We start from the raw sequence: 14,983 nt of genomic DNA, 5'->3' as shown, positions 1-14,983 counted from the left end.
AGAACCTTTCCATCACCCAGAGGACACCCTCTACCCAGCCAGTAGTCACCCTCCCCCCACATCTCCCTCTGCCAGGCCTTGCCAACCACTAATCTGCTTTCATTCTCTAGAGATTTACCTATTCTGGACATTTAGTATGAATGGAATCATACAACATGTTGCATTTTCTGGCTTCTTTCATTTAGCTTGATATTTTCAAGTGTCGTCCATGCTGCAGCATGCGTCAGCGCTTCATTCTTTTTTTATGGCTGAATAATAAATAATGTTTATTTATCCATTCATCAGTCAATGAATATTTGGATTGTTTTCACTTTTCAGCAATTATGAACACTGTCGCTACAAACATTTCTGTGCAGGTTTTTGTGTGAACATATGTTTTCATTTCTCTTGGGTAGGTACCTAGGAGTGGAATTGCTGGGTCCTGTGGTAACACTAAGTTTAACCTTTTGAAGAACAGCCCAACTGTTTTCCAAAGTGGCTGCGCCATTTTATGTTCCCACCAGCAACGTTGAGGGGTCCAATATCTCCACTTCCTCGCCAACCTTGTTATTGTCCATCTTTTTGGTTCCAGCCATCCTGGTGGGTATGAAGGGCTATCTCACTGTGGTTTTAATCTACATTTCCCTGATGACTAATGATGCTGAGCAGCTTTAATCTTTAATCCACTGATAATGTAATTCCTGAAAAGGTAGAATTATGTCTGCCATTCTTTTCTATACGTCTTACATCATTCTTGTTCCACTATGTCTCCATTACGGCCTCTTTTGTGTTAAATAGATACCTTCTAGTGTACCAGGTTAATCTCTTGGCATTTCTCTTACTATATTTTTAAGTAATTTGCTTAGTGGCTGTTCTGGGGAATACAGTCCACGTCCTCTGCCTTCCCGCCGGAGCGCTTCCCTCCCCTGGTCCCACTGCTAGCCCCGAGTCACCCAGCTGAGGGCTGCAGCAAAGGCAGAGAGACTGGAGAGAAGGGAGAGGACCGGACCCTGCGTGCAGAGTGAGGGTCCTGGAGGAAGCGTCGAGCCAAAGAGGCTGGAGAGGAAGAAGGGAGGGAGGAGAAAGCTAGGTCCGTGTTGGGAGGGAAGGGGGACCCTTCCTGCAAGTGGCAAGGGCTGCCTGGAGGAAGCCCCTAGGCCCAGATCACTTCTCCGTGGCCTTAGGGGGACACCTGTCCCTACTGCCCAATGGCCCCTGCACCCCTAGGTGCCCACAACAGAAGGGGGGCACTTGGGGCCTCTGTGGGGATGACGGCGACATGAGAGGGGAGCATCGGCCCAGGTTAGGGTGGGACTAGACAGACTCAGTGGGATGCTGCCCTCTCAGCTAGGGCGGTGTGAATGCTGCCCCCAGCCCTCCATACGTGAATAACAGGGAAATGGAAGACCCTTTCTCCCCACGTGCACGTGGTGGGCAGCGGGGTGTGCACCAACTTGGGCCTGGGGATAGCACTCAGAGTCTAATGTCCCTCGGGAAATCCTGGAGAGAGGAGAGACAGGGACATGGCCTGAGGTGGCAAGCCCCAGCTGAGCCCCAGGAGGGGGAGGAGCCATCCTGGAGCCATGGCTGCAGGGGAGAGGGCAGGGGGCAGAGGGCGGGCGCCTGTCCTGGGGGCTGTGCCGGACAAGGCTCAGGGCTCCCAACAACAAGCAATGTGCTTGGCTCTGGCTCAAGGAACCACGGTCCTGGGAACACCAAGTGCAGCCTAAGGGGACAGGAGCTCCTTGTTGCAAACTGCAGTGATGCTGCAGGCTGAGGGGGCAGGCAGGAGGCCCGAGGCTGTGGCCCACAGCGCGGCAGGGGTCACAGGGTCGGTCTGGAGCACACGTGTGAGCTGTGGCCCGGCCCTGCTCATCCCGAGGCCCTGCTGCCCATCTGGGGCCTTCCCCAGGCCTCCCCTAGGGACCATTCTGTCCTGGGAAGGACCCTGCGGGCTCTGGGATGAGAAGGTCAAAGGCGACCCCTCAGCCAAGCTCAGCCCTGCCAGCCCCGCAGGAGCTCCTCACCTTTCTGCACAGCCTCATCTTGCTCCCTCCCGCCGTGTCCCAGGGCCCCACCAACTGCAAGGCTGTGCCAGGCCCCATCAGTCTTGCTCCTTGGCCTCTGTGAGGAGGCCTGACTCCCGAGTGGGGTGGGGGTGGAGGTGGGGGCCCGAGTCTTCCCCGATATGCACCCCCTGCCCACATCAGCCATCTGCCCTCCCCCCACCGTGTCCCATCTTGCCCTGGGCCTCCGCAGAGCCCTGGCGCTGGTCCCCGCATCTCGTGGCCTGAGGGCAGCCGCAGCACGAGACAGCAGGCCTGGGGGGGGGGGGGGCGCCCCGGGAGTGCCCCAAGGTCAGACGTGGCAGGGTTAGAGCCCACGTCTACAGGCTCCCTCTCTGGCGTCTGGTGCACTTTCTGGAACAGGGGCTTGGCCAGGCGAGGTCAATGACCTGTTCCAGTCTCACCTCAGCCCCTCTGTCGCTCTCTCTTCCGTTTTTGGCAGGACCTGGCCACCCTTGGTTGTCATCAAGCTTGGACCGGGGCTCCGTGTGTCCGTGGTTGGCTGAGAGTGACCCGGGCAGTGTGCACAGAGAAATGGCGCACATCGAGACATCCAGCGGGGCCCAGAGGACGCCAGAGAGACACCCCAACACCTGCCCCGGCAGAGGGCCGGCAACAGGGCCGTGCCGGGATCAGATGGGAGCCAAAGACCAGGGCCTCCTCCCCGGGGCTCTTCTGCCGCCGCCTCTAGGAGCGAGGGCTCTCGCAGATGACTCCAGACTGCACAAGAGGAGAGAAAAGCTGAGAACTCACAGCCATTGTGTCCCCGTGCACAGGCAGTTGCCATGAACGTGTGGCACGTGTCCAGCCAGGCTCTTTCTTGGAGGCTTTAAAAAGGCACTGATGTTGGTGAGATGCGGAAGCAACACATGTTCGCCCCTCGGAGAGAGCGTCCATCACCATTACCCACGCACCATGGGTCTTTCCTTGGGCCGTCTCCTGGGGCTGTCACCATTAATAATCTGCCGCGTCTCTCTCAGCTGTGTTTCTGGGACTGTCACTGCTAGCCACACACCTCGAGCGTCCTTTCCAGGCCTGGGTCGTGTGGTCAGTTGGCCTGGCCTGGAATCCCAGTGCCTCCACTGCAGAGCTGTGGTACTTCGGGTAAGTGCCTGAACCTTCCTGTGCCTGGCGTCCTCATCTGGAGAAGAGGGGTCATTACAGGACCCTCCTCCCCCCAGGGCTCCTCTGAGGACTCGTGGAGCGGGTGCAGGCCCCGTTGCTCAGCCCACTGCCTGGCACAAAATCAGTGCTCAGAGACAGAAGCTCTGAGGGAGAGGCTCACCCTTCTCCCAGGCTCCAAACCCCTTAGCACCTTTGGGGTACATAGCTGGTGGGTGTAGGGCCATTAGTCCCAGATTTCTGCTGTCCTTTGTTTGGCCAGGTGGGATCACGGCTCTCAGACTGCCAAGTGGGACGGGAAGCAAAGTGTGGGGGTGCCATAGAAAGCATTGCCTCGAACAGTGCCAAAGAGAGCACGGCGTGGGACGGCATGCAGCGTGGGGTCACTTTGTGCAGAGCCCAGGTGGGTGTGACCTGGAACACTTGGATCTGGGCTCAGGGAGATTAGGGCCAAGGCTTCGGCAGTACAATGTGCCCCGGAACAGGACCCCAGTTCCCAGAGTACTCCTTGGTAATCTGGGCTGGCTGTCAACCCTGCCGGTGAGAAGCCGCCCCAGCCCGCCTCTGGGATAGGAAAGCAATCTGCTTAGGGGGCTGATCTTTACTCTTTGTGATGGGGACCAGGGCTTCCAATGAGGTGTTAGGAAAACAGGGACCTATGGCTTTCTACCGTGAGAATGGGGGCCATGAGTTTGAGCCCAGGCGGACAGCTGGGGCTGAGAGCAGGGCAGCTGGAGGTGCTGGCGGCCAAACGCTCCCGGGAAGGACTCCCATGTGCAGAGTCTGCTGGCTCGGGAGGCAGGCCCTACTCCAGGCTCCATGAGGGGGTGTGGGGTCTAGAAGAGGATGGTGGCCTTGCGAGGGGCTGAACCCCAAATGACAGGGACTTCGGGTAGGGAAAATCTCAGAGGGCAAAGCGGGCTCCCGGGCATGGGGCCAGCCTGGCTGGGGAGGAATGCGGGCTGCACAGCTCTGGGGGCCCCCAGCAGCAAGAGACCTTGGCCCGTCCCCCAGTCCTGGGGAAGTGGCTGACAGTCACTTGGGCTTGGGACTCTGCCCTACTGGCCCTGGGCGAAGGACTCAGGGGCCTGGGGTAGGGGGTACCCGCTCAACATGCAAAGGAAAAAGGGGGATGAGGGTGGGAAGACAAGTACGCGCTCGTCTCTTTCCAAATCTCTCGCTGGGTGCGGGCAGAGGAGGAAAGGCTGGGAAGGGGTGGCCTCCAGGGGCCCCTCTCTTCTGTGCCAGCCCCAGAAGGAGGAGGGCTGATTCCCAGGGCCCGTGTTGGGCCAGCCTGCCAGGGCCGGCCCTGCGGCAGCTCCCCTCCACGGGCGGGGCGGGGAAGCCGCTGTCCCACGCAGTCCAGGAAGGACTCCAACCCACCACCACCCGCCTCACGCACGCGCACACCCTCTCACACGCGTCCAGTGACGCTCACTCCCACTCGCTCACACGCACACTCACACCTGCTTGGGGAACACGCCCACACAGGTACACTGCACGAGGGAGAGACAAGGGATCAGCCCCTCCCATCCCCTCTCCTCTTGTCCTGCCCCCAAATCCTGAGGGGCTGGTGGAAAGTGGCCAGTGGCCATGGCCCTGCCAAGACACGGGGGACAGACCACCTGGGATGGTGCCTTGCCTGAAGGAGGCAGGGAGAGCAGAGCCCACCTGGGAGCCCCCCGGATCCTGCAGTACCCCTTGATGGGACACGTGCAGGTGTCCCTATAACACGGAGCCAAGTCCATTGGGCCCAAGAGGCTGCAGGCATGGCCCTCACGATCTCCGTCCCGACAGCCCTCGCCGCCCCCTCTCCATTGCCCTGCGTGCCCAGCATCTCCAGGCCCCCCCGCCCCCCGTCCCTGCAGACCCGCTGTCTGCAGCTCTCGCCACACAGCTCAGGGCTCCCCACGTGCTCGGTTCCCACAGGCCGGTTGGACGGCCACAGCCCAGGCCTCAGCTCCCTGCAAGGTCCTCGCCCTGGCCCTCCCTGCTTTGGGAACTGTGTTCTTCTTCTGTACTGTGGGGGTGGTCAGAGACTCTGCCCCTTCAGAATGGCTGGAGGACGCCAGTGGGCACAGACTGGGCAGGCCCTCGAGGGCCCCTCACCATTTCTGGGACAACGGTACCATCCGTCCCCTCTCCTCTCCGCACCTTCGTTCCGTCTCCCGAAGACTCTGAATCAGCTCGGCGCCTGATGGCCGGCTGCCCTCAATTTGTGGTGGGCTCCCAGCCCCCTGAGGTGAGGGCAGAGCCCAGGCAGGTGGAGGCAGATGGCTCCTGGCTCCTGACACCTGACGACACCCTCTCTGAGCACTGCCCCTCCAGCCACGGCGCGCAGAGAGAGGGTCTCAAGGATCAGCAGCATCCTCCATCCTGGGTGGGTGCCCTCCTCAGGTGGCACCGAGGGCTCACTGGGCTGCAGGGACCCAGAGTCCACCTGCTCTGGGCAGGAAGGGGCCACTCCCCAGCTCCTGCCTGCAGCCTCCCACTCACACCCGCTGCCTCCTGCCCGCTCCCAGGACACAGGACTGGTGCCCCTAGGAGTTGGCTGGGAGGGGAGTGGGACAGGAAGGCGGTGCCCCGGCCCCTCGAGGGGCCGCCCTGCCCAGGACTCAAGAGTGGAGGGTGGCTCTCCCTGCCTTTCCTCCCCCGACCCAGGGCATGAGGGCTGTGGAGCCCTCGCCCAGCCCGCCCTCCATCCCTCGGCCATGAAACACCGGCAGGTCCCCAAACGTCCCTCGGTGGCTAGACAGAGGCTGGCCACTTGTCGGCCGGCAGGAGTGGGCTGAGCGGGCAACCACCCCCCAGCCCAGAGTCCTGGGCCCAGCTCCTGGCAGGGGCATCTGACCTCAGGCCTGGGCCCTTCTGTGGCCCGCTGGTCTCTGGGATTGCACACGTGACCTCTCTGACCCGTCTGGGTGCCCTGAGCCCCTACAGCGGTGCCAGGGATCCTGGAGCCCTGGATCCTGCCTGTGGTTCCTCCCCCTCCCTTCAACGTCTAGCCCACTTATTTCTGGGGACACCCCGAGTTTCCTGGGGACCCAACCAGCCACTGCCCATGCCCACAAGTTCCTGTCACTCAGCTCCGTCCAGCCCAGGGGATGACACAGCCCCTCCTGGCCCCTGTCCTGATCATACCCCAATGCAGGTGACAGGCCACTGTTGCCCCCACCCCCACCCCCAGCAGACCCTTGCCTCAGTTGCCCACAGCAGAGACGGACGACACGCAGCTGGAACGATCAATGAAATTTACTGAAGAGAACCACTTACTGAAACCATTGCAGAGAAGGGAATGACAACACGGAGAGGAACTTCTAACGGCCGCTACAGCCCACAGGTCTCGGGGACAGTCAGTCTCTACCGGGGTGCCTCAGCTGCCCCCCATGCTGAGGCCCTCCCACCACAGTCTCCCTTCCTGGGAGCCCCACGGTCAGCCTCTTGGCAGAACGATGGACACTGGCAATGTCTTCTCACTCCAGGGCACCCCCTCCCCCTCTGGCTGACATTCTGGGGCGGGGCCCTGCCCTATGGGCCACATAGGACAGTCACAGGACGCTGGAAAATACAACAGGGGGACACCACACCAAGCCCAGGAAACTGAGCCACAAGTAACAGCAGGTTGGCACATGAGAGCACAGTCCCAGTGGAGCCTGCCGCAGCCCCTCCATGTCCCTGCTCCAGTTCTTCCTTCCCGAGGTCCCGGGGTGAGCGCCGGCCACGCCCTCGTCTGTCCATCCTTCCAGGCATCTCCTGGGACTGGGTTCGGGGACTCTGGGGTGGGGTGGGGGCCACTGCTCAGATAAGCACACATCTCCACAGGAACAAGCAGCGGTTGGCCTACATCTCCACCGAGAAGGCAGAGTTGAGCTCACGGCACCGGACGAGAGTGAGCAGAGCCCGGGCTGGCACTGAAGCTCACAGCACGTGCCAGGGCCGAGAGGGTGCTGCCTGCTAGGCCAGGACCCCCACCCCGGGAGCACACACACCTAACGGCTCTGCACAGAAATGATGGCACGTGTGTGTGTATGTTTTGGGGGTGGATTACTTGACACGTGGGTAACTACAGGGTCCACAGAGATACAAGTGGGCTTCCCAGAACAGGGAGAAGCCTGCCCCAGGTGACAGTGAACGGGGGTCCCCTTGTTGGGAGGCCCAGACAGCTGGCACCCTTGAGATGACCTCCTAACGTCTCCCAGGCCCGTGCAGGTGGTGGCAGACGTCCTCAGGTGCCCCTCACCCAGGCCGGGGCTGCCACTCGGGGGAGCCACCAGGCTGGCTGCCTGAGTTGGCAGGGCTTGGGATGGGGCTTGGGCTCGGTGTGGTGCTGCCTTGAGCGGGGCTACACCTCTCCCCTGCCCATTTGGGGTAACATATGGTCATCTTGGTCACTTGGAACGGCTGACGGTGCGGGTCATGGCCCCTTGGGGATCGTGAGGGGCCAGGGGCTTGGTTTGGGCTGGACGGGCCCCTCCCTCGGCCTGGTCCCCATGTGGGGTGAGGCGGCTACCCTGGCCTCGCCTCCCCCTGCCTCCAGGGCTCTGCTGCCTGGGAGGAGAGAAGGCCCCTGGGCCTTTTGAGCCTACTTGCCCGAGGAGGACTCGGGGCGGCTCATCTCCTCAGCCCCGTCCTCGTTTCCTGGCTCCTCCTGGATGAGCCCCTCCTTGGGGGTCTGCTCGGCCTCCTGGTCTCCCACCTGGGCGAGGCCTTCCGGGTTACCGCCAGGACCTCCTGGGCCCGCCCCAGAGGCACTGACCATTTGAGCAGGGGCGGGGCCCCCGGGGGCCCCCGAGTGTCCTGCCTGACCTAGCCCCGCACGAGTAGGAACATTTTCACCTTCCCCAGTGGCAGAAGAGGACTCGGTGGTCTCCTCAGGGGCAGGGGCTGCCACGGCAGCATCATGGGTGTCAGGAGCTGCCTCATCGGCCTCTTCACGGGCCGGGGCAGCGTCAGCGGTGTCTTCACAGGTCAGGGCGGCCTGGGCAGCATCTTCACGAGCCCAGGCGGCCTGGGCAGCATCATGGGGGTCAGGAGCAGCCTCTCCAGGGTCGACTGTGACAGGAACTGCCCCATCGGCCACTTCACGTGCCGGGGCAGCGTCGGCTGTGTCTTGCTTGGAAAGGGCAGCCAGGGTGGTATCTTCCTCGGGTGGGGAAGGCTTGCTTTCTTCTGCAGTGACAGGGGTGCCCTCAGTGGTGACCTCATTGGCTGGGAGGCAATCTTCATGGGTCCGGGCAGCATCTTCACAGGCCAGCGCGGCCAGGCAGTCCTGCGCAGGGGTGTCGGGATTTTCCTCCAGGAGGCCGCACATGAGATCCAGCGCGGGGCCACCCAAGCTCTCCACCAGTCTCCTCCTCCTCTCCCTCTCTGACATGAGGCACCACAGGTACAGCGTGTCGTTGGCATGGTGCAGCCAGCTCTCAAAAGACTCTTCTCCACAGCCCGGCTCTTCCACCCCAGAAAACCTTCTCAGTACCCGGTAGGCCATAGCATCGAGCAGAGGCTGCAAGGTCTGCCGCCAGTGCTGGCTCCGGGCTGCTGCCTCGTTGATGGCTCTTGCCACACCTGCAGCTCCTTCGTCACCTGGAGCCTCCGCCTCAGCTGCAGCTCCTGCCATGCTCACAGATCCTGCCACGCCTGCAACTCCCGTGTCCCCTGCGGCTCCCTCTTCATCTGACGCTCCTGCTTCCTCTTCAGCTCCTGCCTCGCCCTCAGCTCCCTCCTCACGCTCAGCTTTGTCCTCACCTGCGGCTTCTTCCTCACTTGGGGCTCCTGCCTCACCTGGGACTCCCGGGCCTCCAGCCTCACCTGTGGCTTCTTCCTCAGCCACAGCTCTTGCCACATCTTCAGCTCCATCCTCACCGGCAGTGACTGCCTCCTCTGGGGCCCCTGCCTCAGACACACCTGCAGCTCCTTCCTCACCTGGAGCCTCTGCCTCAGCTGCAGCTCCTGCCATGCTCACAGATCCTGCCACGCCTGCAACTCTTGTGTCCCCTGCAGCTCCCTCTTCATCTGAGGATCCTGCTTCCTCTGCAGCTCCTGCCTCGCCCTCAGCTTCCTCCTCACTCTCAGCTTCTCCCTCACCTGTGGCTTCTTCCTCACCTGCAGCTCTTGCCACATCTCCAACTTCCTCCTCACCGGCAGCTTCCCTCTCAACTGGGGCTCCTGCCACATCTTCAGCTCCATCCTCACCGGCAGTGACTGCCTCACCGGCAGTTCCTGCCTCCTCTGGGGCCCCTGCCTCAGACACACCTGCAGCTCCTTCCTCACCTGGAGCCTCCGCCTCAGCTGCAGCTCCTGCCATGCTCACAGATCCTGCCACGCCTGCAACTCTTGTGTCCCCTGCAGCTCCCTCTTCATCTGAGGATCCTGCTTCCTCTCCAGCTCCTGCCTCACCCTCAGCTCCCTCCTCCCCTGCGGCTGCCTCCTCCCCTGCAGCTCTGGCCACACCTGCCCTGCCAGCCACTGCTTGCCTCTGGGGCTGTGCAGGGAAATTGGGTCTATCCCGTGACTCAGAATCAGGGCCCTGGGGCAGGAAGAACACATCCCAGAGTCCCCCCTTGCCTGGTATCTGTCGGGGGACCAAACTTCGATTTAAATACTCAGTGAACTCCACCAAAGCGACCCTGAACCCGAGCTCCTTTCTGAAGACGTTGCCCAGCACTCGGTACCTGCCCAGGGGCCACAGGGCAGCCCGCACGGCCTCCTGGAATTCCCGGTCCTCGCAGTCCTCCGGGATGCCCAGGATGAGCAGGGAGCGCTGTGCGTTTGCGCCACTCCACCTGCACCAGTCCCACAGCATCACCAGTGGCATCACCATCACTGAGGACCTGAGGGCGGCCAGAAGGGACTGGACGGGCGTGCACGGACTCTCGCAGTGTGGGCCTCGGCCTGCGGGTGCAAAGGGGAGAGAGGCGTGTCTGTGCCACACAGCCCACCCCACCGCCCCAGCCAGAGCCCCGGGCCCCTCACGCTGGGGCCTGGAGCGCCTCCTCTCCCTGCTGGCTTCGTCGTTGGATCTTAGGAGACCTCTTCGATCATAAACCACGTTGCTTCACAAGATGGAAGGCTACCCACATTTTCTACCTCCTCTAGCCTCGGGGCTGGGGGGGTCGCCTTGTTCCCCAAGGACTCTCACGTTTTCCAATTTGGGGCATGAATTTCCCCAGGATCCTGCCTCCTTCTCTTCCACGTGCTCTGGCCTGCAGTGACAGCCCTCTTTCCTTCCTTCCCGGCAGGGTGACTCCTGTCCTCTCTCTGTTCGGGGTCGCTCTAGGCTGGGCTCCGGCCCAGTTCCACGCTGCCTGAGCAGAGCCCGCGGAGGGCCCGCCCTGTCCCTCCCTCTCCCCCGCTCTCTCTCACTGACCTCCCCTCTGGGCGCTCTGGTCTCTTCCGTAGGGCACGTTGGGCTCTCTCTGCTCTTCTCTTTCTAGCTTCCTTCAAGGGACGTCAGGGCCCCGAGTCCGTGTCCTCCTCCTGTTCTACGGCGCACACTTAGAGCTGTCTGTCTTCCTCCGATCGATCGCTTCCTGCGCTGCCTCCCACTACTTTGGGGAAGTTGTATTTTTCTATCACTCGGTTTGAAACGCTTCCTGAGTTCCTCTGATTTCCTCTGATTGCTTCGTCCACCTACAGGTTTGCAAATCTTTAGAGACGGGTTAATCGTTGTTAACGTCAAATAAAATCCCCCGGCGACCAGGCAACTTATTCTGTCAAAGCGCAACCCTTTTAAACTTAGGGAGACGCTCCTAGGGCCCGAAGTATGGCGTCCCCCGGTGACCCCTGCGAAGGGCCTCTACTTTCCGCGGAGGCCAAGGCCCTGGCCCTCCACCGCGGCAATCTCTGTGCACCCTCCACTGAGGCGACCTGGAGCTTCTCAGACACCCGCTGCGGGGGGCAGAGCCCCTCCCCGGACCCTCCCCCACTCCACCGCCCAGGGCACCAGCCTCCCGCAGACCACTGCCTCCCCGGCGCCTCGCCCTCTCTGTGGCACCTGCACCCATGCTGCCAGGCCCTCCTCTCCCGCACCCCTCCTCAGCCAGTGGCCCCCCACCTTCCCGCCCATCCCCCTGCCCATGCCCGGGCGCATCCTCCCCCGACCCGAAAAGCGCCCTCCCCCCCAGCTGGGAGCGCTCCCCTCCAGCCCTGGGAAGCAGGGCGCCCCCACGTGCTTGGACGTTATCCTGCCCATCCGGCTCCCCAAGCCCGGAGTGCTCCCCCTAGTGCCGGCAGTGGGAGCTCTGCCCTCCCGCCTCCCACCCCACAGATGCAGGGCTGCCAGCCTGCCCCCGCCCCCCACCACCCACCCACAGATGCAGGGCTGCCAGCCGGCCCCGGCCCCACACCCCCACCCACCCACAGATGCAGGGCTGCCAGCCTGCCCCCGCCGCCCCCCCACCCCCACAGATACAGGGCTGCCAGCCTGCCCCCGCCGCCCCCGCCACCCCCACCCACAGATACGGGGCTGCCAGCCGGCCCCGGCCCCACACCCCCACCCACCCACAGATGCAGGCCTGCCAGCCTGCCCCCGCCACCCCCCGCCCCACAGCCAGCACCCCAGCGAGCCAGGGCGCACCGCTGCCCAGAGCATGGCCGCCCACCACTCCCGCACGCATGGCCGGCCTCGCCCACGCCTCCCGCCCCAGGCGGACCCCCCGGGCGCCCCCACCCCAGCCGGCAGCCCCCCGTGCCGGGCGCCCTCCTGTCCGGCCGCAGCCCCGGGAGCGCTCGCTTCCCATGCCCCCCTACAGTCACTAGCCGCCCCCCCCGCCACTTCCCCCCCTCCTGAGGCCCCTGGGAGCCCTGCCCTCAGCCCACACCCCAGCTGGCTGCCCCCCACCCTCACCGGCTCCCGCACGCTCACCCTCCCCTCGGACCCCCTCCCCCGCGAGTCCCCCGCCGACGTGGCTCACCTGCGCCGGCCCCGCGGGCGGCTCCCGGTCCCCTGGAAGGCCTGGCGGGCTCGCCTCAGGGCGGCTGTGTGGCCCCGGCTCACGCACTCTGCGCTCGGCCACGCCAGCTCCCGCGCCTCCCAGAAGCCCCCGGGCGCAGGAGAGAAAGTTCTAGGTGGCTCAGGGCAGGGCGACGATTGGCTGCGAGGAGCACGTGAGCGACGCCGCGCGGCGAGGGCTTCACGGCGCTGTCGCAAGGCTCGCAGCCGCGGCAGCACAGCGCGGCTTCCGCCCCTGCCACCGCTGCACAGCGCGGCTTCCGCCCCTGCCGCCCGTGGAGCCGAGAGTCGGCTCGCCCGCAGAGCCCGCTGGGGCCCGTGGGGCCCGCTGCCCGGTCGTCTGTGCCCTGCTGTGCTTGGCAGCGGCACGCAGACGGTCTACGTCCCTCCTGACTTCTCCTCTCGGTGTCCCCATCCCGGGCGGGAGGGGTGACATCTCCATCGGCGGTGCTGGGAAGGTCCGCCTCTCCCTCTGTCCCGTCACCCTCGGTTTCCTGGACAGCAAAGTTCTGTCCCTGGCCACAGACACTCCTGGGAACTAGCGCTGCGCGTCCCTCACTGCTGACCCTGCCATCGTTCTGACCTCCCATCCCAGGGACCTGCCTCTGTCTTTAACTCGGCTTGGTCCACTGTCAGCACGGTCGCTCCGACTTCCTTAGCTGCTCTTTCTGTGGGACAGCACTCGGAATCCTCTTACTATCCGCTCGCCTGAGGCTTTGCTGTCCAATCGCAGCGCCTGTGGGCAGCAAAAGCCTGGCTCTCGGCTTCATCCAGACAGTCTCTGCCTTTTAATCGCACGGTTTAACCCGTTAACATCGAGTGTGGTTTCTCCTATGGCTGGATTTACGTCCAGCCCTTTACCGGCTGCCTGAGTCTGTTGCAGATACTGAGGAAAAAATACCAGAGACCGGGTGGCTTATAAACAGCAGACGTTCATTTCTCACAGTTCCGGAGGCTGAGAAGTCCAGAAGCGAGGTACCGGCAGATGCCGTGTCCGGCGAGGACCTGCTTCCTACTTCACACACAGACATCCTCTCACCATGTCCTCGCTATGGCAGAAGCGGGTGAGGGAGCTCTCCGGGGTCTCTCTTACAAGGTCACTAATCCCGTTCATGGGGGCTCCACCCCCAGGAACCAATCACCTCCCAAAGGCTCCACCTCCAAATACCATGGCGTGGAGGGGGTCGATTACACAGGTGAATCTGGGGGAGGACACAGACATTCGCTGCACAGCACTCTCTGCCCATCTCTCTCTCTTCCTATGTTCCCCTTTTCCTGCCTGAGATAGTCAAAAATTTTTTATTGCATTTTAACTTACTATTGCCTTTTGAGGCTATTATCGCTTTGAAATGCTTTTGCGGGTTGCTCGAGAGATTATAATCTATTTCCTTAACTTTTCACTGTCCACTTGTGGCTAATGTTGTACCACTTCACGTAAATGTAAGAAGCTTTCCACCATACAGATTCATTCCCCCTCCACCCATCCTTTATGCTGCAGTCGCCACATGAAGTACGCTTACAGATATTAGAGTGCTATCTTTTGAGACTGTATTTTTCATTCACCAGAGAATTATTTCTGTTCTATCCTCAAAATCTTTCCATCTTTCCAAATTGCTTTCTAGCCGCTCTTGACTTGTAATTGCACTGGTTCCCTTGGCAAAACTGGAGCGGGCCCCCTCTTTCCTGAGGCAGATCACCCTTGCGTATTTTTCCACATTATGCTCATCCATAGGCAATTTCAAAAGAGCTCTCTATCTGGTATGAAAAACTTCATCATTGCCCTCTCTGGGTGTTCCTGGCACTCTAGGCACACATGCATTGTGGCGCTCCTGGCTCTCCTCTCTGACCAAACTGGCCACACTTTCTCCCCCTGTCCCCTCCCTTTAATGCTGGCTGGGCCTTTAAGATCAAGCTCAGAACACGTGTCCTCCACGAAGCCCCTGTGGATTCCCCCAGACTGAGTTCCACCTTATCAACGTGGATCCCGCTCTGGCCCACGCACACACTCCATGCCCAGCACGCTCAGTCCCAGCTGCTCTGTCTGTGCTGCTCCAACAAAGGACAGAGGCCTCTACATACAGGTCAAGCAAGCACCGATGTGTACAAAGTCCTAAGGAGGTGCCCAGCACTTGGCAAGTGCTCAAGGAGGGCCACTGTCGTCCGTCCTGCCACCACTATTGCGTCTCCTCCAGCATTAGTCCCTCCCTCTCCGTGTGCCCAGCTGCTGGCGCAGGGGCTGACCATGCCTAACAGAACAGCCACCCTGAGCTTTGAGTGAACAGGCCGGCAACAAACCTCACTGAAAGCCCCCTCACTCACCCCCTCTCCCCCTGCCGCCGGCGCCCATCCCCCGGAGAGGAAAGCACTGGGTCTGGGGCCTCTTGGTAACCAATGAAAGAAACAGCCCCCCAGGGTGTGTGTTTGACCCCTAGTTGAGCAGTTGTATCTGACAGAGGTGGAAGGCAGTCTCCTCACTAGATCTGCTGGGGCCCTGCGTCACCGTGGGGGCCACCTGCAGGGTGCTCATTCATCTCTCAGCTGCTCCCTCCCTTCCTCTCTCCGTCTGCCCCTCCAGGCCCTTCTGGCCTTGGCAGCTTCGCCGCCCGCTGCCCGGCATTCCCCCTCTTTGGGGGGGCACCTAGAGACTGCATCAGCCGGGACTTTCCCACAGTCAGAGCCCAGGGCCCTGAGGTCTGCGGGGCCCGCCCTCCATCCCCAGGTGCCAGGGGTCTTTGCCCCTATGGGGTGGGCTCAGCTCTCCCCGACCTGCTCCAAGTCTTGCCCTTTCCAGGACCTCCCAGAGGCCACTTGGGCCACTTTACCTGTTGGCCATCACCCTGTGCTCCCACTAGGCCAGGGGATTTGC

At 62.2% G+C, this 14,983-nt stretch overlaps 1 protein-coding gene across 1 annotated transcript; it reads right to left on the bottom strand.

The window, feature by feature from the left end:
* Positions 1–6,420: 6,420 nt before the first annotated feature.
* LOC139042718 (paraneoplastic antigen Ma6E-like) lies at positions 6,421–10,046 on the bottom strand. The gene has a single exon (XM_070502656.1). The coding sequence runs from the start codon at positions 9,985–9,987 to the stop codon at positions 7,750–7,752; it is 2,238 nt and encodes a 745-aa protein (XP_070358757.1). The 5' UTR covers positions 9,988–10,046; the 3' UTR covers positions 6,421–7,749.
* Positions 10,047–14,983: the final 4,937 nt, after the last annotated feature.

This window comes from Equus asinus, chromosome X (assembly GCF_041296235.1).
Source record: "Equus asinus isolate D_3611 breed Donkey chromosome X, EquAss-T2T_v2, whole genome shotgun sequence".
NCBI lineage: Eukaryota > Metazoa > Chordata > Mammalia > Perissodactyla > Equidae > Equus > Equus asinus.
The sequence above is the reverse complement of the archived record's forward strand: the minus strand, read 5'-3'. Positions and strand labels throughout refer to the sequence as shown.